At 35.1% G+C, this 23,804-nt stretch overlaps 1 protein-coding gene across 1 annotated transcript in view; it reads right to left on the bottom strand.

Moving 5' to 3' along the window:
- The window catches only part of STPG1 (sperm tail PG-rich repeat containing 1), a 91,712-nt gene extending 72,243 nt beyond the window's left edge, over nt 1-19,469 (bottom strand). The window contains exons 1-3 of the mRNA XM_031962593.1: nt 19,416-19,469; nt 10,575-10,708; nt 2,276-2,394 (exon numbers count right to left, since the gene is read on the bottom strand). Of these exons, the coding sequence (XP_031818453.1) occupies nt 2,276-2,394; nt 10,575-10,635 (180 nt within the window). The 5' untranslated portion in view covers nt 10,636-10,708; nt 19,416-19,469. The remainder of the gene's footprint in view (nt 1-2,275; nt 2,395-10,574; nt 10,709-19,415) is intronic.
- Between the last annotated feature and the right edge of the window lie 4,335 nt (nt 19,470-23,804).

Below are 23,804 nucleotides of genomic sequence, written 5' to 3'. Positions count from 1 at the left end.
CTCTAATCATACCTGTGAGTCCTAAACAGTAAATTAAAAAAATGGAGATAATGGAAGACTTTACTGAAGTGGTGGGAGAGGATAAAAATTATCTGCATTTTCAAAGAAAGCCACCAAAAACCATGAAAAACTAACAAATACTCTGAAAATAATGACGAAATATATCAAATATTTGGGCATTAACTTAGCATGAAGCACAAGAGACTTATAAAAAGCAACCTCAAAGCTTCTCGCAGAAATCAATGGGGAAATAATTCCTTGTTCATGATTAGGGTAAGTCAAAAATAATAACATCCCAATTGTTGAATGTAATGGAATTTAACCAAGTTATAATAAATCTGATATTTTTAAGAAGATGGCCAAGATTATCCAGAACAATGAAAAAAGAAAATTGGAGGTACCCTCAGATCTCCAAATATGTAATAAAGTGATAACTATGAAATCTGTTGAGAAGAGAGAAGATGAAATGAAGAGAGATTAACTGAAAAGAGAGCCCAAAGACTAAAAAATATCAGATTTTCTCAGATTGTCCAGACAAGTGAGTGAGTTCATCAGTTTGAGAAGCTAGCAGAGTCAGTTGCAAAGCAAGCACCTTCTCCATAACGGAGGCTTTGAGAGTTACGGGAGACACTGCGAGGTGTCCAAAGTCAGGATTTGAACCCAAATTGTTTGTTCTTTCCATTGCATTTCAAGGGTTAGGGTTAGAGTTAGGGTTATCTTAAACCTAGATGGGACTTTAGAAAGCAGACTACACTTTAAAGAGTACTAACATACACAAACACACTCTCTCTCTCTTTCTCTCTCTCTCTCTCTCTCTCCCTCCCCCAATTTATAAAATAAGAAAACTGAAGCCCAGATAGGGAAATCTCACTGATGAAGATCACATTGAGAGAAGAAGACCAGGAAGTAGAATTCAAGTTTCCATATTCCCCCTTTCCATCAAAGGCTCTTTCTACTATATCATATTAAATGACAGCATTCAGAGGGGGAAACATCAAGGAAAGACAGGAGATCTAAAAGAGACAAATATAGGCAACTGGAGAATAACAATAATATAAAATGATTTAAAATATTAAAATTATATAAATGACATACAATGTGCAAAATTTAGATAATTTCCTATCCTAAAGGGTCATCCCCATTTTATCAGACCTTATATTCTTCTTTTTTGTCTTTAGTTTGGTTTTTGTTTGTTTTTACGATTAGTTTGTGAGTGTTTCTGGAGTCGGGGTCTCCCTGTCTTTCCCAGGCTGGAATAGCCAAGACTGATTAGCATGGAAACTAGAATTAAATTATCTTGCTGGACTCAAACAGCCTAGAACTCCTAAACTCAAGCGATTCAATGGCCTCAGTCTCTCCAGCAACAAAAACTACAAGCCAGTGCCAATGGGATGGAACAGACAGAACAGAAGATTGCTTTTTGCAAGATTTAAGACATTTCAATCTCACTTCATAGAAAAAAAAAGAAAAGCGTTTTAAAAAGTGCACTCATATCTGTGTGGAATACACCGCCCTCTAGTGTTCAAAACAAAGAACAAATAGTTAACTAGAAAACATATAAATGAGTGTGTGTATATATATATATGTTTATTAATATATTTATATTTTTAGACCTGCATTGCACAAAAATTATATTACATACATGTATCTATATATTTATAAACACTTTAACTGACTTTATAAATCTTGGTTATTATTATAGTTTAAAGATCCAAGTCCTGATATAGAATTTTATTAGAATTTTACAATTTTGTAATTGGATATTATCTTGGAATATAGAATATATATATATATATATAATGTCACAACTAGAAGGCTTAGGATTGGAAGGGACTTTAGAACACAGAAGATTAGAATACAGGCCAACTGAGACAGATCTTAAAATACAGAATGCCATATCTGGGAGATATCTTAGAATATAGGAAGACTGTGCTGGGAGGGACTTTAAACATCCTTTGACCAAATGCTTTCATTTACAGAAAAAGTAACTGAGGGGGCAGCCGGTTGGTGCAGTGGCTAGAGGACCAGCCCTGAAGTTAGAAGGATGGGAGTTGAAATCTGGCCTCAGACACTTAACACTTCCTAGTTGTGACCCTGGGCAAGTCACTTAACTTCAATTGCCTCAGCAAAAAAAAAAAAAAAAGGAAGAAGAGAAAAAAAAAAAAGAAAGAAAAGAAAAAGTAACAGGCCCACAGAGATTCAGGGACCCATGAAACAAGCTGATCATGCTAAAATCCTGAATAAAAGTAAGAAATATTAAAAATAGCATCATTACCGGTTTACAATGAAACCTTTTGCTTTGACTGTTAAATCCTTTTCTTTCTGACTCCGGGGTTACTATGGTCCGAAATTTATAAGGAATGGAAGATTGCTTTGGATATGCTCCAGTGTAACCTAAATGATTAAAGAAAAAGACATTTTTTAAAAAACATAAAAAGATGAATTGGAGAATGTAGGAAATGGAGCTCTGAGGTCAAGATTTCTTTTTAACAAGACACAGGAGGGAATTTGCCCTAGGACTTGTGAAAAGGGATTAAATAAACCCCTATTGGGGGAACATTTTTCAACATTTGCTGATTCAAAGTCAATTCAATACTAAATAATTATTAAGCATCCAATGTGTGCAGAATAGTCCATTGGCTAGAAAAGATGCAAAAAAATCAAAATGGCTGGTCTTAATTTCATTTACCAATTTAAAGCTTGAGGGACAGAACCCAAGGACAACCATTTCTTATTCACCATCATTGATTCATTCTCATAACCAGCTTACCCTGAAACATCATGGATCACAGAACCTCAGCACTAGAAGAGACCTTAGAGGTATCTGGTTGAATATGAAACAGGAAAAGAATTCCCTGACATCCCCCACAAGAGCCCCCCCCAAAAGAAGCCCTCAAACTTCAGGAACAAGAAGACCACCATATCAAAAGGCAGCCCATTCTACACAGGGATAGCATGGTATGTTGGGAAGTTTTTCCTTCTTTCTAATATAATTTGCATCTTCACTGCTTCTACATAATACTCCTGGTTCTGCCTGGCGGGGACAGGGCTTAAAGACCACCATGATGCTAGTCCCACCATCCTTCTGAATGGCTACCGTGAAATGTCTGTTAAACTGAGATGCAAATTATCACATTGTTCTTAAGAAATTAACTGCCCCCGTTCATTCAATATGGTGTTTTTGAGGAAGAGATAGATGGCATCAGGTGAGATGTTGTCCCCCTAGCTGATCATCAACCTATCGGAGGCAGCAGTGGCTTAATGAAAAGGAAGCCCTCCAGTGTCTACCAGCATCTGGACTTCAGCCCTGGATCCTCCACACTGGCTGCCTGATTTGGGGCAAGTTACTTTTCCCCCTGGGGTTAAGACTGTCTTTGACAAGTCTTGCTTTCTGGCTGTACATGTTAATCTCCTATATTGTCCACTTCTTTAGTCCCCAGAAAGATGGGAAGTATCAGACTGAGTGACCTCAGGGGATTTCAGTAAACAAAGCAAAAGATCACACAAGATATCCTGCAACTGAAGAACTTTGAAAAGGACAAGAGAACATACTCTTTGATCTCACTATACCACTAATAGGTCTAGATCCAAAAAAGAGGGGAAAGAAAGAGGAAATGGTCCTGTATGTATGAAAACATTTATAGCATTTCTAGAGACAAAAGGAATATTCATCAATTGGGGAATGATTGAAGAAATTATGGGCTACAAATATGATACAGTTTTACCACACTATGAAAAAGGATAAAATAGAGAATTTCATGGAAATATGGAAAAACTTGTATCTTCCAGATGCAGAATGAAATGAACAGAACCATTAGGAAAATATATGCAATAACATCAATATTATAAAAGTGAACAGTTTTGAAGACAAGTTTAAATTGATGAAGAATGAAATGAGTAGAACCAGAAGAATGATTTATACAATAATAATTACACTATAAACACGAACAACTTTGAAAACTTTAAGAATTATGATTGACACAGTGACCATCCATAATTCCAGAAGACTAATGATGAAGATTCACCTCTTGATAGAGAAATGAGGGATTCCAGAAAAAGAACTCTGGGAGATGACTAAAAACCATTACATTGAATTCCCAATCCCTATAGTTATGCACACCTGCATTTTTTATTTCCTTCACAAGCTAATTGTACAATAATTCAGAGTCTGATTCTTTTTGTACAGCAAAATAATGTTTTGGTCATGTATACTTATTATGTATCTAAGTTATATTTTAATATATTTAACATCTACTGGTCATCCTGCCATTTAGGGGAGGGGGTGGGAGGGTAAGAGGTGAAAAATTGGAACAAGAGGTTTGGCAATTGTTAATGCTGTAAAGTTACCCATGTATATATCCTGTAAATAAAAGGCTATTAAATTAAAAAAAAAAAAAAGAGAGAAATGAGGGATTCATGGTGCAATAGACATATTTTTTGGATATAGTCAATGAAGGAATTTTGGGGGGCTTGACTGTGCATTACAAGGAATTTGTTTTTCTTTTTCTTGTTTGGGATGGAGAAAGAATAAATCTGTGTTACTTAAAAAAAATAAAACTTTAAAAAAAGAGGAGAAAGGATAACATATAGCTTTTGATCTATCAATCAGGATACTCTCTTTACATATTTTGTACTCTCCACTCTAAGTAATTTGGCTAGCAATAACACTAGAAAAAATTGCAGGAAAGAAATTAGATAGATGAACTGCCCTAGAAGTTCTAAAAGAAAAATCAACAGAGAAGACAGTGGGAGGCAAAAATGATGAACTGATAAAGTGCACTCACTTCCACATTCCCTGCTCCCACCCCATACACACACACAAAGACTTAAAACTAGGACCCTAAAAATGCTTCCCTGTTTGAGGGGGAAAAAAAGCTATGGGAGACTAAGAAAAGAAGAGGAAAATGGGAAGGAGTTAAAATTTCAGATTGTCTAATCTTAGCCACATTGTGCCATCTGGATGATTGATAAAAATAAACACACCAATGGGGGCTCAGGAGCTATAGTTTTTGAGTGTGTGCTGGCCTATAGCGTACTCATATATGAAAGGATGCCCTGGATGTTTCGATAATAACAGTTCAAATTTCTGTAGTACTTCACAAAGTTTAGAAAGTCAGCAGAAGCCAAATTAAATAACATGCTCTGGATTGTAGAGTTAGAAAAAGGGAACAAGGACTCAAATCCAGGTTTTCTGTCACCAAGTTCAAGTGTTTTTTTCTTTGCCAAGTCACACTCCTACTCAAGAAGATTCAAGGACTCTCCATTGTCTCCAGACCTCCCCACCAAAAAAGCCATAAACTTCTTTATTTAATATTTAAAATCCATTACAGTCTCGCAACAGCATACTCTTCCAGGAGTACTATACATTATTCTGTCTTGTATCCTCTATAGTTTAGCCCAAACTAGATGACTAGCTCTTCCTAATCCTTGGTACTGGTTGCATCCTGCTCCCCTCTGATTCTTGCATCAGTAATACCCTCAAAGGCTCAGGAAGACATGAGTTTAAATGTAGTCTCAAATATTTACTAACTGGCAAGTCAGTTTGGTCTCATTGCTTTAGTTTCCTCATTTATAAAGTGAATTGGAGAAGGAAATGGCAAACCATCCTTGTATCTTTGCCAGGAAAATCCCATATAGGATCATGAAGACTCGAACACAACTGAAATGACTGAACAACAATTCCCAGTGCGTTACATGGTGGGCATTTAGGGTGCTTACAAATATCTACAGAACTTAATTCAGTTGAATTGAAATAAAGATTCAGCCTATTTGAGATATATGTCTGTGAACTAATAAATAGTACAGGGATACTAAAAAGATTCAGGATCCCTCACAATTTTCCTGTCTAAAAATGGTAAAGGAAAAGCAGCCAATTATGAATGGAAAACCTAAATTTCATTTTAAGAACATCTGCTGTTGCAAGCAATTAATTCCTGACTCCTGCTGCATCCCCAGGCTCTTTGCATCCCTGATCAGTCACTAGTTCCTATAGTTTGGGAGAAATAAACAAAAGAAGTGATCCCAGGGCAAAAGCCCGTATTCACCCTGGCCAAGAGGAACGCTCAGCAAACACAGAATCCATTTGATTCCACAAATATATACAGTGCATTTATAAACATTTACTAGAGCTAAGGACCGAAGAGTAAAAAGATATAGTTGCTATACTCAATTAGATGCAACAGACCAGAGATGAAAAATAAATCCTAAAAGTATTGAATATTCAAGTTAGAACAAAATATAGAACATAGAATATCAGAACTAAAAGGAAACAGAATACAAAATACAGAAGTTAGAACTCAAAGAAGCCTTATGAAACAGAATGTTAGAGATCAAAGAAACTTTAGAATATGCATAATGGATTGGAAAGAGACTTCAGAACACAGAATAGTAAGAGTTTGAAGGAACCTTAGAAATTGAACAATAGAATATAGACTGAAAAACAAATAGAGAAACCAAATTAAAGCAACTCTGAGGTTCTATCTCATACCTGTCATATTGCAAAAGATGACAAAAAAGTAAAATTACAATTGTTGGAGGGAATATAGGAAAAAAGGCACTGTTCGTAGAGCTGTGGATTGGTCCCAGCCATTTTGGAAAGCCATTATGAGCTGTACTCATAAAGTCACTAAACTATTTTTTACTCAATAAAACAACTGTCAAGCCTATACCCCCAAGAGAACAAAGCAATAGGAAAAGGACCAATATGTACCCCCCCCCAAATTTGTCCTTTCATTATAGCAATCAACTTGAAACTTAAGGAGCTGTCTATCAAGTGAGGAATGGCTAAACAAATTATGGCATATTAATATAATGGACTACTATTGTGCCATAAAAAATTAACAAAAAGATGGTTTCTGAGACATCTGAGAAGATTTGTATGGACTAATAAAGAGGCCAAGAAAACAATTTACAGTCTAACATCAGCACTGTGAAAACAATTTTGAAAGACTTCAGAACTCTGATGTAATCATGAATTCCAGAGGACTAATGATGAAGCAGGTAGGCTCCTGACAGGGGGAATAAGCAGAAAATGCAGACATGTTTTTGGACATGGTTTAAAAAAATTAAATTAATTCAGAATTTTTAAAAATATAGAACTTAAAGATAACCTCAGAATATAAAATTTTAAAGCATTAAGGAACCTCAGAATACCAAATAATATTAGAACCTTGAAACTCAGAGGAGAGATTAATAAAAATAGAAACTAAGAAAACTATTGAACTAGTAAATAAAACCAGAGTTGGTTTTATGAAAAAAATTAACAAAATAGATAAACCTTTGATTAATTTGATCAAAAAAAGGAAAGAAAAAACCAAATCACCAGCATCAAAAATGAAAGGGATGCACTTAACACTAATGACAAATTAAAGCAATAATTAGGTTGTTTTTTTGTTTTTTGTTTTTTGTTTTTGCCCAACTCTATGGCAGCAAGTCTGAAGATCTAATGGAAATGTATGAATATTTACAAAAATATAAATTTCCCAGGTTAACAGAAAAGGAAATAAATACTTAAATAGTCCCATTTTAGAAAAAGAAATTGAACAAGTCATTAATGAACTCCCTAAGATAAAATCCTCAGGGCCAGATTGATTCACAAGTGAATTCTACCAAACATTTAAAGAACAATTAATTCCAATACTATGTAAACTATTTGGAAAAATAGGTAAAAGAGTAATGCCAAATTCTTTCTATGACATAAATATAGTACTAATATCTAAATCAGGAAAGACCAAAACAGAGAAAGAAAATTACAGACCAATCTCCCTAATGAATATTAATGCAAAAATTTTAAATAAACATTAGCAAAAAGATTATAGCAACTTGCCAAGTGAGATTTATACCAGAAATGCAGGATTGGTTCAATATCAGGAAAATTATTGCCATAATCGACTATAACAATAACAAAAACAAAACCAACAGAAATCATATGATAATCTCAAAAGATGCAGTAAAGCTTTGATAAAATGCAATACCCATTCCTATTAAAAAATTAGAGAGCATAAAGATAAAGGAAGCTTTCCTTAAAATAATAAGAGTATCTATCTAAAACTTACAGTGAGCATTATTTGTAATGGAGAAAAGCTGGACACATTTGCAATAAGATAAAGGATGAAACAAGTTTGCCTATTATCACTACTATTATTTAACATTGTACTAGAAATGTTGGCTTTAGCAATAAGAAAAAGGAAAAAGAAATTAAAGGAATTAGAATAGGCAATGAGGAAATAAAACTATTCCTCTTTGCAGATATGATGATATACTTAGAGAAACCTAGAAAATCATCCAAAAACCTACTAGAAACAATTCACAGCTTTAGCAAAGTTGCAAGATAGAAAATAAACCCACACAATCATCAGCATTTCTATATGCTACTGACAAAACCCATCAGAAAGAAATAGAAAGAGAAATTCCATAGGTTCTACCTGCCAAGACAAACCCAAGTACTATATGAATACAATTACAAAACACTTTTCACACAAATAAAATCAGATCTAAACAACTGGAAAAATATCAATTGTTCATGAATAGGCTGAGCTAATATAAAGAAAAAGACAATTCTGCCTAAATTGGTCTACTTGTTCAGTGCCATACCAATCAAACTGCCGAAACATTATTTTATAAAATTAGAAAAAATCATAACAAAATTCATCTGGAAGAACAAAAGGTCAACAATGTCAAGGGAATTAATGGGGAAAAAATACAAAGGATAGAGCAGTACCAGACTTAAAACTATATTACAAAGCAGCAGTCATCAAAACCATTTGGTACTGGCTAAGAAATAGAATGGTGTATCAATGAAATAGATTAGATACATACAACACAATAATCCAGGCCTTTAGCCCAATCTAGTATTTGATAAACCCCCAAACTCCAGCTTCTGAAATAAGAACTCACTATTGACAAAAATTCCTGGGAAGACTAGAAAATAATACATCAGATACTTGACATAGACCTACATCTCACACCCCATACCAAAGTAAGGTCAAAATGGGTACATGATTTGGGCATAAAGGATGATATTATAAATAAATTAGGAAAACAAGGGATAATTTATCTACCAGATCTTTAGAGAAAGAAGGAATTTATGACCAAAGAAGACCTAGAGAACATTATGAAAGGCAAAATGGACAACTTTGATTACATTAATTTAAAAAGTTTTTGCGCAAAGAAAAGCAATAGAAACAAGATTAAAAGGGAGGTACAACGCTGGGAAACAATCTTTACAGTCAGTATTTCTGATAAAGGTCTCATCTCTAAAATATATAAAGAACTGTGTCAAATTTATAAGAATAAAGTCATTCCCCAATTGATAAATGGTAAAAGGATTTGAACAATTTTCAGATGATGAAATTAAATCCATTTATAGGTAGATGAAAAAATGCTCTAAATCACTAATGTTTAAGAGAGATGCAAATTAAAAACTCTGAGGTATCATCTCACATCTCTCAGATTGGCTAACATTACAGGAAAAGATAATGATAAATATTGGAAGGGATGTGGGAAAATTGGGACACTAATGCATTGTTGATGTTGTTATGAACTGATCCAACCATTCTGGAGAGCAATTTGGAACTATGCCCAAAGGGTTATAAAACTGTGCATATCCTTTGACCCAGCAGTGCCTAATATATTGGGTCTATATCCCAAGGAAATCATAAAGGAAGGAAAAGGACCCACATGTACAAAAATATTTGTAGCAGTTCTTTTTGTGGTAACAAAGAATTGGAAAAGGAGTGGATGCCCATCAGTTGGGGAATGGCTGTATAAGTTATGATATATGAAGGAAATGGAATATTATTGTTCTTTTAAAAATGATGAACAAGCTGATTATTATAGAAAGGCCTCGAAAGAGTTACATGAACTTATGCTGAAAGACACAAGCAGAACCAGGAATACATTGTACACAGCAACAGCAAGAATGTGCAATGATCAACTATGAAAGGCTTAGTTCTTTTCAGTAGTTTAGTGATCCAAAGCAATCCCAATAGACTTTGGACAGAAAATGTCATCTGCATCCAGAAAAAGAATTTAGGAGACTGAATGTCAACACATGCTATATTTACTTCTTCTGTTTTTTTTTTTTTTTAATCTCTTATGATTTTTCCTTTTTGCTCTGGTTTTTCTCTCCCAACATAAGTCATAAAGCAATGTGTATTTAAAATAAATAAACTTACTACAATAAAAAAAAGAAATAAAAACAACCTAATGGGATCTTAGAACAAAGAATATTAGAAGTCAAAGGAATCTTGCAACACAGAATAATAAGGTTGGTATGAACATTATAATGTTAGCACTGAGGGGAAGGTCAGAGCTTATAATGTCAAAGAAAGGAATTTACAAAATGATTTAGTCCAAGCTCACGGTTTGTGACATGCAGAGCAAGGCAATGACTTGGTCACATCCAACTAGTAAATGGTGTGAAGACACCCAAATCCCAGTGCTCATTCAGCTGCATTCCATTGCCAGGCACTATATTTACTACATTCCAACAAGTCAGCTCTGCAAATTGCAGGGATTATATGTTCGTAGATCTCTCTCCCCCAGAAAGCAAGTGTTTATTAAGTTCACAAAACCTTTTTGGATATTCTTAAAAAATCTGGATCTTCGGTAGCTTTCGTTTTCCAGAGTAGCCATATTACTAAGAAACAGCAGCAAGTTTCACTCGTCTGACGGAAAACATCCTTGACATTTCTGTTTGAGTTACCACCTAGAACATCAAAAATGCAACATTTTTAGGGCATGAATGAAATTATGACCATTGTAACTTCCTTTTTTAATGTGCACATCCCCTTTTCTAATTAGAACATAGCCTTTCCAAGGGCAAGAACTGTATTTATCCAAAGAGAATTTTTTATGGATTGTCATGGTCCAGGAATTCATCACCTAACAGTCAGCTCTTTGGAGGTCAGCTGTTCTTTACTCAGTGAGGCTGGTATTTGGAGAACAGATATCATCTGGTCTCAGAGCTGTTCTGTTTTATAAAGATTAATTCATGTTTTCCTTCTAAGCCATAAACTATCCCTAGGATTAAAACCTCATCCTTTTATACTTGCTAAAACAGTGGAGGTCACTTCTTCTTGAGTTATCATTTTTATTATTGCTAACAGAACTTTAGGCTAAGAACATTGAGTTCTGACTATGACATATTGGTAGGACATTGGAAATTGCCCAGGATCACTTCTCCCTTTGTACTTATGAAATTAGACTTATAATTGCCCAAGGGCAAAGATTTTCTTTTTTTCCCCTTGTATTCAGCAAAACTTTAATTTCTTTATGTAGACTAGAATTTTTTTTTCTTTTTCCTCTGAAAGGCTAAGGAATAGCTGCCCAATTCTGTCCCATAAGCAACTATCCCACAATGATTCTTAAAATGTGAGTAGATTAGCACTAGCCCTGAAATCAGGAGTTCCTGAGTTCAAATCTAGCCTCAGACATGTAACACTTCCTAGCTGTGTGACCCCAATTGCCTCAGGGAAAAAAAATGTGAGTAGATCCAAGATAATATATCTAGAAATACATTTAAGTAGATTCTCCCTGTTAATTACAGAGCTGAAGAGAATAATATAATATAGAAGATTGTTGCTAAGAAAAACCTTAGAAATCATTATTTTATGGATGATGAAACAGCCACAGTCACTTAGTTTATGTGATAGCTTAGAATCATAGAACTGGAACCAGAAGGCACATTATAGGCCATCTGGCCCAAATCCTTATTTTTCAGATGAGGAAACCTGAGTCTTGAGAGATGAAGTGATTTGCTTAGGTATATATAAATAGAAGCAGAGACAATTTTCAACTCTCAGATACTAAGTTCAACACTCTAAAATTGGACATTCTAATCCACTTTAGCATCCTAGAATCCACATCTCCAACAAGGTTCATTCCAGTAGCCCACACTCCCAAGTCAGATGGATCTTAAGAAAAATAATGGGAATTGTATTTCTAATTTAAATATCTTTCTTAAGTCTCTTGCTAAGAAAATGAGATTATGTTGCTACAGGTAAGAGTTGGACAGTGAAAAAGATCCTCATTTATAAAATGTCCACAGAGGTTCTCTTTTTAAGTCAAAGGCCAAGGCTCTACCTAGAGTACTGAAAAACTACCTTAATGAGAACAAGATAAGAACTTTCTTCTAAGAACTCCTAACTAAAGTCCAAAGTTGGAGATATCCTAAAAGCATTATCAGAAACAAACAACAACAAAAACCCTCCTAAATGCTCTAAACATCCAATAATAGGATAAAAAGTTAAATGACTTGGGGCACGTTTGTGTTGAAAAGCAGGATTGTCATCTTCTTGGGGAAACCTTTCCTAGTACCCCCAAGTTAGTAGCATAGCCTCCCCAAACTACTTTGAATTCATTTAATATGCGTAGAGAGCAGGAAGTTGAACTCCATGTGGCAAAAACAAAGGTAATAAAATATAAATGAAAAGATTTTCAGATGCAAAGGAGGCATTTCCACCTTAGAAAGGGTCAAAAACATAACTGCATATAAAGAGACCAGGGAGATAGTGACAGGACACAAACTTAATAAGCCAATACCTCTTTCCCTAGCCCTAAGACCTCAACAGGAGTATGGGAAATATAACTGGCTATTCATCATACCTAAAAATGGGGAAGCTGCTAAAAAAAAAAAAAAAAAAGTGGGAGGAGGAGGGAAATATGACTGGTTATTCATCATACCTAAAAGTGGGGGGGGGGGGGAAGCTGCTAAGAAAAAAGGAAAAATTACCAAATAGGAGAAGATATGCCTCCTTTGTCGCCTAAGGAAACTAAGATAGAATATTGCAAAGAACATTGTCTCTGGAATCAGGCAAATATAGTTCAAATTCTCTGACACTTCCTGCTGCTTGATGAAGATTAAGTAACCTAAGTCACTTAACATCCTTGGGCCTCAGTTTTTTCAGATTTTGGAAAATGAAAGGACTGGATTAGATGACCTCTCCCTTTTGGCCCTAGATTTGTGTCCTATGATCTCTCCTACAGATAATGAACCCCAGATACAAGGTTTCTGCCAGGTCTAGCTAGGATTAGAGTTGTTGCCCTTGCTAGGAAAAAAAAAAAACACAAACCCACTCTAAATGTATCCAGCCAAGCCGGATAGTGGAGGTGGTAAGTAATGCAGCTCCTCACCACAAAGTGGGTTCCACCTAGGGAGTCCAGCAGATCAACCTGTCCAGCAGAAGCAACAAATCCTATAAATAGCCTAGTGTCTGATCAATCAGCCCTAGTCTAGAGAAATGCTAATTTTTTTAGGTATGAAAAACATATTTCCGTATTATTCATGTTTGAAAGAAAACAGACAAAAAAAGCTCAAGAAAAATAAAGTTTAAAAAAAACTATGCTTCAATTTATATTCAAATGCCATCAATTCTTTCTCTGGGGATGGATAAATTTTTTATCCTAAATTCTTCTGAGCTGTCTTAGATCATCGTACTGATGAGAATAACTAAGTTTTTCACAGGTGAGCATCTTATAACATTGCTGTTACTTTGTATACTACATTTCTCTTTATATCAAGATTTTTAAGTCTTTGCAAGTTTTTCTGAGAGCATCCTGTTCATCATTTCTTATATAGCACAATAATATAGACAAAAAATTTTCAAGAAAAAATGAAGTTTAAAAAAAGTATGCTTCAATTTGCATTTAAATGTCATCAGTTCTTTCTCTGGGGATGAATACAATTTTTATTCTAAGCTCTTCTGAGTTGTCTTGGATCAGTGCACTGCTGAGAATAACTACAACATTGCTGTTACTTTGTATACTACATTTCTCTTTGCATCAGCACTTGTTTTCCAAGTTTTTCTGAGAACATCCTGTTCATCTTATAGCACAATAATATTCCATCGTAGTCACATAAGACAATGTGTTCATCTATTTCCCAATTTCATTTTGCATCAGTTCTTCCATATTCAGGTTCTTCTGAGAGCATCCTGCTCATCATTTCTTATAGCATAGTAATATTATATCATAGTCACATAAGACAATTTGTTCATCCATTTCCCAAAAAATATTCCTTCAATTTCTAATTCTTTGCCCCCAGAAGAGAGTTGCTGCTATATTTTTGTACATATAAGTCACTTTTCTTGTCATTTTTTATATCTTCTGAGATACAAATAAGGGTATCCATGGTTTTATAGACCTCTAGGCATAGTTCCAAATTGCTCTATAGAACTGTTGAATTGCTTTACAAGTCCAGAGTGTGCATTAAAGTCTCATTTTTCCCACATCTCTTCCCACATTTATCATATTCCTTTTCTGTCCTATAGCCAACCTAATAGGTATGAGATAGCACCTCAGAATTGTTTTAATTTGCATTTTTCCAATTAATGGTGAGTTACAGCACTTTTTCACATGGTTATAGGGTAGCTATGATTATTTCATCTGAAAACTGCTCTTATTTTTGGAGCCCCTATCATTTGGGGAATGGCTCTTATTTTTATAAATTTGACTCAATTCTCTGTTTCAGAAAAGAGGAGAAACTTGCTTCAATAATTTTTATTCACAGTTATGATTGTTAACTGTATTTCCCTCCATCCTATTTTCCCTTCTGTTTATTCTATTTTTTTTTTTGCTCTTTCCTGCCTCAGAAGTGTTTTGACTATTCTTACTGTTGCTTCCCCCAATCTGCTCTTTCTTCTATCATACTTACTCCCTTCTTTTATCCCCTTTTATGTAAGATAATTTGTCCCATTCTACATTTCCCTTTCCCTTTCTCCCAGTACATTTCTCTCTTGCCCCTTAATTTTTTTAGATATCCTTTCATGTTCAACTCATATCTGTACCTTCTGTCTATATAAACCTCTTCTAATTGCCCTAATAATGAGAAAGTTCTTCTTAGTTATAAATATCATCCTCCCATATGGGAATGTAAATAGTTTAATCTTTTTAAGTCCCTTATTATTTATTTTTTCCTGTTAACTTTTTTGTATTTTTCTTGAGTCTCACATTTGAAAGTAATTTTTTTTTTCAGCTCTAGTTTTTCATTAAGAATGCTTAAAGGTTCTCTATTTCCTTGAATATCCATTCTTCCCTCCAGAGGAAGGATTATACTCAGTTTTATTGGATAGATAATTATTTTTGCTCTCCAGAATATCAAATTCCAGGCCCTTTTGAAGCAGGAGGAAAAACCGTTCCCTTTACTGAAGCTGTCTTCCTTTTAAGATTAACATTCTGAATCTGTGTTTCCTTTTAAGGTTATCATTCTGAAATTGTGTCCCCTTTTCTGATCTCAGAGATCAGAATCTCCCAGGCTCCAGAGAGTCTAGAGACAGGGCCCATCCTCCCAGGATTAGAGAAGCAAATTCTATTCAAGAGCAAATCAACTTCCATTGATCTTTTTGAAATTCTAAATTCTCATTCAATTGAGAAATCCTGGTCTGATCTGCTCAGGCTGTCCCAGCCCCCACCAAGATGCCCATTTAACAACTTCCTTCAGCTAAGCTTCTTCACAGATGGCCCAAGCAATTTACTAGGACCCTGCCTGCTGAGCATTCTTAGTGCCAAATTCCATTTCCCTAATAGAACTCTGCCACTATAGAAGTCAATCTCTTAGCAAACTGATTTCTATCCAACAATAAACTTTTATTTTGCAATTAATAATTTGGGAATAAGTAAATTATTTCACTTTAATACCTGCAGCTGACTAAAAGGGGATTTTAAACAACTCTCTTATTGCCACTAACCTCATAACTACCAGGAATTGAGGGAATTCAAACCTCCTTATTTTGATCCTTTAATATAGAAGCTGATAAATCTTTCCAGCTGCTTGCAAGATTTTCTCTCTCTGGAATTTGGCTACATTATTCCTGGGAGCTTTCATTTGGGGATCTCTTTCAGAAGGCAATTGGTGAATTCTTTCAATTTCTATTTTACCCTTGAGTTCTAGAATATCAGAAGAATTTTCCTTGATAATTTCTTGAAAGATATCAAGATTCTTTTTTGATCATGATTTTCAAGTAATCCAATAATTTTAAAATTATCTCCGAGATCTATTTTTCAAATAAGTTGTTTTTCCAATGAGATATTTCATATTGTCTTCTAATTTTTCATTCTTTTGGTTTTGTTTTAGGGTTTCTTGATAGTTTATTAATTCATTAGCTTCTATTTCCTCAATTCTAATTTTTAAGAAATTATTTTCTTTGGCAAGATTTTGAACCTCCTTTTCCATTTGGTTAAATCTAATTTTTAAGGAGGCTTTTTTTCCCCCAGTGAATTTTTGTGCCTCTCTTTATATTTGGCCAAATCTGCTGTTCAATGCATTTTTCTCCTCAATGGCTTTTTTTGTACCTCATTTTACCATTTGGCCTAATCAGTTTTTTAAGGTAATATTTTCTTCAGTATTTTTGGTGTCTCCTTTTATCAAGCTGTTGACTCTTTCTTCATGATTTTTTTTCTTGCATCATTTTCATATCTCTTCCCAATTTTTCCTCCTCCTCTCTTACTTGATTTTCAAAATCCTTTTTGAGCCTTTACATGGCCTGAGACCAATTCATTCTTTTTTTTTTGCATTTTTTGCAATATGGACAATATGGAAATATATATTTTATGACTTTACATGTATAATGCATATCATATTGCTTAACTTCTCAATGGAGAGAATGGAAGGATAAGGAGAATTTAAAACTCAAAATTTTTAAAAAGCAATATTAAAAATGAGTTAATTTTTTTAAAAGCGATGATATGTCCTTCAAAAAGACAATCCAGTTGATCAATTTATCCATTATAGCCTGCAGCAAACTTAAGATCCTTTTTTAAAAAGTCCTTAAGCCCTTGCAGTTTCAAAGTTGAGTTGCTAGATATATTCCCTACAAATGTGCCTCAAAACCATCATCCTATATGTTTGGGCCTTCTCTACTCCCCATCTCCATATATTCTGTGTGTATTTAAGGGAGACTGGTATCCAAAAAATGCTTCACGCCTATTATTTTTGCTATGCCATTTTAGTAAATGTCTTGACTACAGCAGACTTAAAACTACTGGCTGATTGTAAAATGGAACCATATCAGTGGTGGCTTGAAATCTACAGTTTTGTTTGGACATGTATACATATAATGTATTTAGCTTATACTTTAACATATTTAACATATATTGGTCAATCTGCCATGTTGGGGAAGGGGTGGGGGAAAGGAGGGGAAAAGTTGGAACAAAAGGTTTTGCAATTGTCAATGCTGAAAAATTACACATGCATATATCTTGTAAATAAAAAGCTATAATTAAAAAAAAGAAAACCACAAAGAAACATTAAAAAAAAAAAAAGAAATCTACAGTTTTAGGAGAATAGGTACCCACAAAATTATACGCAAAACCCTAAGAGAGAGTAGCTACCACTTACTGGGGACCACTTGGGGGGGAGTGAGCCCAGAGGAGATTCTATATACTTGCATATACTTGTATGTATGGACTGCAGTTGTCACTCCCATTACAATGTAAGCTTCTTGAGAGAAGGGCCTGTTTGACTTTTTTCTTGGTATCCCCAACCCTTAGCATACTGCCCAACAAATAGTTAAGTCTGTAATTAATACCTGATGAATGACTGAATAAGAAAGTTCTTCCTCTGAACTGTACTTGTTATGTGACTTCAGGCAAGTAACTTAACTTCTCAGTTGACCAGACAACTATTTAAGCCTTTATAAGTCTTAAAGCATGTTTTGATCTACATCAGCAGAGGAAGTATCCATATAATGATAAAATCACAAATCCAGATCAAAGAAAGAAAAAAGAATACATGTAATGGAATACTATAATGTAATTAAAATCTGCAAGTATGAAAAATACAAAGAAATCTGGAAAGATTTTTATAAAATAATATAAATGAAAAAAGCTGAAGCAATATTTAAAAACAACCAAATAATTATGACCATGATAAAAGAAAAAATCAATGAGAATGAATGAAAAAGAGATCAGAAACTTAAAGAGAATAATAAAAAAAACTTTTCACTTTGAAATTAATTTAAATTTAAATGCTACTAGGCAAGTTTATTTGGTTGTATTGATGTTTAATATTAATATTAATTTTTATTGACTTTTAAATAAAAAACATCTCAGTGGATGAGCTTCAGTGAAAACCTGCTTGGCGATAAACAGCTAGGCAACCTGCAAAGACTTTAGGGTTGCAAAGCCCTGCATAGCCATTACTTCCTTTGATTGACAAAGCCACTCCATGACAGTGGAGGGTGGCAGGTATTACAAGTTTTTTTTTTCAGTGTACCAGGGTGTGTGTGTGTGTGTGTGTGTGTTGGGGAACAGAAGAGGGGGAAGCAGCAGCAGAGGTATAGGAAGCCTGCAGTTATAAAGTCCTCTCAATGTAGATGGGACCTTGTGCAAATTAGCCTTAGAAAGCTTTCTGGGACACTGAGAGAGAAAATGACTTACTTTCCCAGGGTCAAAGAACCAGCATATATAAGAGATGGAACTTGAACTTTAACTAAGGTCTTCCTCATTTGAAAATTAGTTTCTGGCTATCCTGCCTTTCATTTTCCAGAGGAAGACGCTAAGGTTTGGAAGGGAAAAGGCTTCTTGGTTAAGATACAACTAGGATCATAGGGTTTATAGCTACACAATCCAATCTATTTTTCAGAAGAGAAACGGGAGTCCCAGACAATGTAAATAATTTATCAGATGTAGAGCTGGAACTCAAATCTGAATCAAACTCTTGATGCAGGGCTCTTTCCAGTCAGCAGCCAATTAACATCTATTAAGCATCTACTAAGTGCTAAGCACTGGGGATACAAAGACAAAAGGCAGTCCCTTTAATTCTCTTTTTTTTTTTTCTTGAGTTTTGCCTTCTTAATCAAGGCAAAAACCCAAACACATTGTTTTCCTTTACAAAATAACATCCAAGCAACTATGTACAAACGAGATTTATGCAGGATAAATTGAACATAATCACAACGGGATTAGACACTAGCATTAAAGATGGTTGGGAAAGGTTTGCTGTACAAGATAGGATTTGGGTTAAAACTTGAGTAAAAACCAGAGAATCCGAGGAAGGTGAAAACGAAAGTAACGTTTCCATAGCACTAGGAAATCTACAAAGAGAACCCCCGCCTTCCCCCCATCCCCAATGTCCCTGACAGGTAAACCAAGCTAGCTAAGATCAACCCATTTCACAGATGAGGAGACTGAGGCTCCAGAAGGCTTAAATTTAAGAGAGCTGAGATTAGGGAGCAGACACCACTGCCTCGCCTCCTTTAGATGGTGGAAGTGATATTTTTTTGGGAAGGGAGGAGGAAGGGAAGAGATTCCCCACCGCAGCTGCCTCGTGCCCCCACAACCAAATTCCCAGAGGGTTCTGTCCCCTGCACATTGGGGAAGGAGCCTGACGGTTTAGAGGCCCACCTTCCCCAGCCAAGGAGGAGCCCATGCTCTTCCTCCTTCTCCCCAAACCTTTTCCCCACCCAAACCTTGCCTACCTAGCCTCTAAAGCAAATCCGGAAAAGTTTAGGACTGAGCTGCATGGTTACTATAACAACAAAACCCTAACATTCGAAAGCTTCTGCACCTCTTGGGCCAATCCAAACGCCAGTTTCTTCCGGCCAATCGCCAGAAATCTTTCAGAGACTTCTGAAGAAGCAGGCTTTCCAGGGCGCATGCGCTGTTCAAAGTACCTGTCCCACTGGGTAATTAATTCTGCCTTAGAGAGTAAGGAAGGTTCTGTTTCTGACTAAGATACGACGGTACCGGAATAGGACTCCAGCATATGGATAGGATTCTCCCCCACCTCCAACCACTCCCCTCCCAATGTGCTTAAGGGTCTTTTATTTGCAGCCCCCAGAAAGAAAAGGCATTGAGAATTTGGGCTTCTAATGAGTGACCATCTCCATGTGATCAGTTTCCCCATCTGTAAAAATATGGGGATAATAACTGCACCTTAAATTATTATATTACATATAATATGTAAATATATATTATATTATTAAAATGAGGGATCAAATGAGGGATCAAATTGTAAAAATCTTTGCAAATCAGAAAGCACTATATAAATGCAAGCTCTAATTATTCCTGTTATTTTGACAAATGTTTTAAATGTATAAATGTTTATTAATGTATTAAAATGAGGGATCAAAGCACTATATAAATGCAAGCTCTAATTATTCCTGTTATTTTGACAAATGTGGAAAATTACAATTCCAACTCTAATTGAGAGTGAACTCACATGTACATTCTTTGTTGGCAATTGTATGAGTCTAGGAACAAAAATATGCTAACGAATGGTAACGAGAGGGCCTTTATCATGAAGGTTACAATGGGAGGGACATATGCTCTAGTACCCTGCTCAGGAGGAAAGTCCTTCAGCGAAAGGTCCTTGCCGATTGATGGAAAGTCTGATAATGAAGGCTAACACTGGCTCTTGAATTTGAAAAGTGTTCATTTTGGGGGGGGGGGTCCAGATGCGAGGTAGCCCCCCCAGAGTTTTGGGTGACAAGCCAGATGTTCTTGAAGGATAACTTAGTGGAGTAAAGATATTAAACGTGACTCCCTTTCTTTCACACATTCTCCCAGGCTATGCCATGTCACTCCTAATAGCTATATTCCTAATGTGACTACATCATTCCCTGGTGTCCTGGGCTTTCCTAAAAAGTGTAGGGATACACATGTTTGTGGCAGCCCTTTTTGTATTGCAAGAAACTGGAAACTGAGTGGATGCCCATCAATTGGAGAATGGCTGAATAAGTTATGGTATATGAATGTAATGGAATATTATTGTTCTGTAAGAAATGACCAACAGGATGATTTCAGAGAGGTCTGGAGAGACTGACATGAACTGATGCCTAGTGAAATGAGCTGAATCAGGAGATCATTGTACACAGAAACAGCAAGATGATCACCTGTGATGGATTTGGCTCTTTTCAACAATGTGATTGAGGCAGTTCCAATGGATTAGAGACTGCTGATCAAAGCATAGTGTTTTCACCTTTGTTGCTGTTTGCTTGCTTCGTTATTTTTTCTTTCTCCTGTTTATTTTTCCCTTTTGATGGGATTTTTCTTGTGCAGTATGTTGGATATGGAAATATGTTTAGGAAAATTGCACATGTTTAATCTATTTCAGATTGCTCACTGTTTGGGGGAGGAAGGCAGGGGAGAAAGGGAAAAAAATTGGAACACAAGGTGTTGCAAAGGTGAATGTTTAAAAAAATATTTACAGAATGTTGAAAAAACATTTGCATATATTTGGAAAAATGAAATATTATTTTTAAAAAGTATTGGGATCTCTACTAGCATTGGGGTTTCTGCTGCATCATTCCCAAGGGTTACACTACATCAAATCCCACAGGCCTTAGCAATAGATTGAATGAGAGAAGGAGAATGGGGATAGTTGAGAAAGATTGAGAAATTGAGGATGACTAGTAGGTCCTGAAGACACCTAAGTATTGAAGTGAATAGAGTACCAGACTTGGACTCAGGAAACCCAGAGTTCAAATTTGACCTCAGATTTACTAGTTTATGTGACTCTGGGTAAGTCACTTCAGCTTGTTTGCTTTAGTTTCCTTATCGGTAAAATGAGCTGGAGAAGAAAATGGCAAACCCAGTATCTTTGGTCAAGAAGATTCCCTATGGGATCACAACCCGAAATGACTGAACAACAACTAGGTCCTGAGCCTGGATAAATGGGAGTGGTGTCAAAAGTAACAGAGAAGTTAGGAAGAAAGAAGAATTGGGGAGAGGAGAGAGATAATAAGTTTGAAGGGATTTTGCTTAAGAAGTCTACAGGACATCCAGTTTGAAATATCTAATAGGTTATTGGAAATGAGAAGTTGAAAATCAGCAGAAAGGTCAGACCGGATTAGTAGCCCCCCTACTGCTCCATTTCTTCCTCCCCTTTCATTGTTAAACTTCGTGAAAAGATGGTCTTCACCACAAGTGTCAAACCCATGCTTTGCAGGCTGACTAGAACTACATTAAAATGTATTGGGGAAATTTTTTAACAAAATAAAGAAAAATGCAGTAAATCACATATAAAACTTTATTTTCGAAGAAGTAACATTATATTTCCAAATTAAAACAATAAACAGTTTCAGGAATCCTTATGTACAGATGAATGGCCCCATTTCTATTTAACCCCACAGATCTAAACTGAACTCACATGTCAATCTTGGTACAGAAGAGATATAATTATCCATGCTACCACAAAAAGAGCTGCTACAAACTTTTTTATACATGTAGGTCCTTTCCCCTACTTTATGATTTCCTTGGGATACAATCAAACCCAGTAATGGCACTGCTGGGTCAAAGGGTATGCACAGTTTGATAGCCCTTTGGGCATAGTTCCAAATTGCTTTCCAAAATGGCTGGATCCTGTTCACAATTCCATCAACAATGCATTAGTGTCCCAGTTTCCCACTTCCCTTCCAACATTTATCATTATCTTTTCCTGTCATCTTAGTCAATCTGAGAGGTGTAAGGTGGTACCTCAGAGTTGTTTTACTTTGCATTTCTCTAATCAAAAATGATTTAGAGCATTTTTTCAAATGACTATAGATGACTTTAATTTCTTTATCTGAAAATTGTTCATATCTTTTTACCATTTATGAGTTGGGATTAATTTGTATTCTTATAAATTTGACACAGTTCTTTATATATTTTAGAGATGAGACATTTATCAGAAATACTGGCTGTAAAGATTGTTTCCCAGCTGTGTATCTTTTAATCTTGTTTCCATTGGTTTTCTTTGTGCAAAACTTTTTTAATTTAATGTAATCAAAGTTGTTCATTTTGCATTTCATAATGTTCTCTAGTTATTCTTTGGTCATAAATTCCTCTCTTCTCCAAAGATCTGATAGGTGAATTACCCCTTTGCTCTCCTAACTTGCCTATGGTATCACCTTTTATGCCCAAATCATGTATCCATTTTGACCTTATTTTGGTATGGGGCATAAGGTATAGGTCTATGCTGAGTTTCTAGCATATCATTTTCCAGCTTTACTTGCAAATTTTTGTGAAATAGTGAGTTCTTATATCCCAGAAGCTGGAGTTTGGGGGTAGTTCTTGATTATTGTGTCATGTGCATCTAATTTATTCCACTGATCTACAACTTTATTTCTTAGCCAGAACCAAATGCTTTCATGACTGCTGCTTTATAATATAATTTTAGGTCTAGTACTTTGTATTTGTTTTCCTCAATTCCCTTGATATTTTTGGCCTTTTGTTTTTCCAGATGAATTTTGTTTTTTTTTTCTAGTTCTATTTTTGGCAGTTTTATTAATATGGCATAGAATGAATAAGTAGACCAATTTAGATAGAATTGTCACTTTTATTATATTAATTTGGCCTATCCATGAGCAATTAATATTTTTCCAATTGTTTAGATCCCATTTTATTTGTGTGAGAAGCGTTTTGTAATTGTGTTCATATAGTTCCTGTGTTTGTCTTGGCAGGTAGATGCCCAAATATTTTATTTTGTCTACAATTATTTAAAAATGTAATTTCTCTTTCTATCTCTTGCTGCTGGGCTTTGTCAGTAATCTATATAGAAATGCTGATGATTTTGTGTGAGTTTATTTTATACACTGCAACTTCATTAATGCTGTTAATTGTTTCCAGTAGTTTTTTGGATGATTTTCAAGGATTCTCTAAGTATATCATCATATCATCTGCAAAGGGGATAGTTTTATCTCCTCATTGCTTATTCTAATTCCTTTAATTTCTTTTTCTTTTCTTATTGCTAAACCTAACATTTCTAGTATAATACTGAATAATAATGATTATAATGGGCATCCCATTATAACACAGTTTCACCTGTGTTTTTCTGGGAATGTGTCCAGTTTCTCTCCATTACAAATAATGTTTGTTGTTGGTTTTAG

The sequence above is a fragment of the Sarcophilus harrisii genome, chromosome 3 (genome assembly GCF_902635505.1).
Source record: "Sarcophilus harrisii chromosome 3, mSarHar1.11, whole genome shotgun sequence".
In the NCBI taxonomy this organism is placed as follows: domain Eukaryota; kingdom Metazoa; phylum Chordata; class Mammalia; order Dasyuromorphia; family Dasyuridae; genus Sarcophilus; species Sarcophilus harrisii.
Note: the sequence above shows the minus strand (reverse complement) of the source record. Positions and strands in the feature narration are given on the sequence as shown.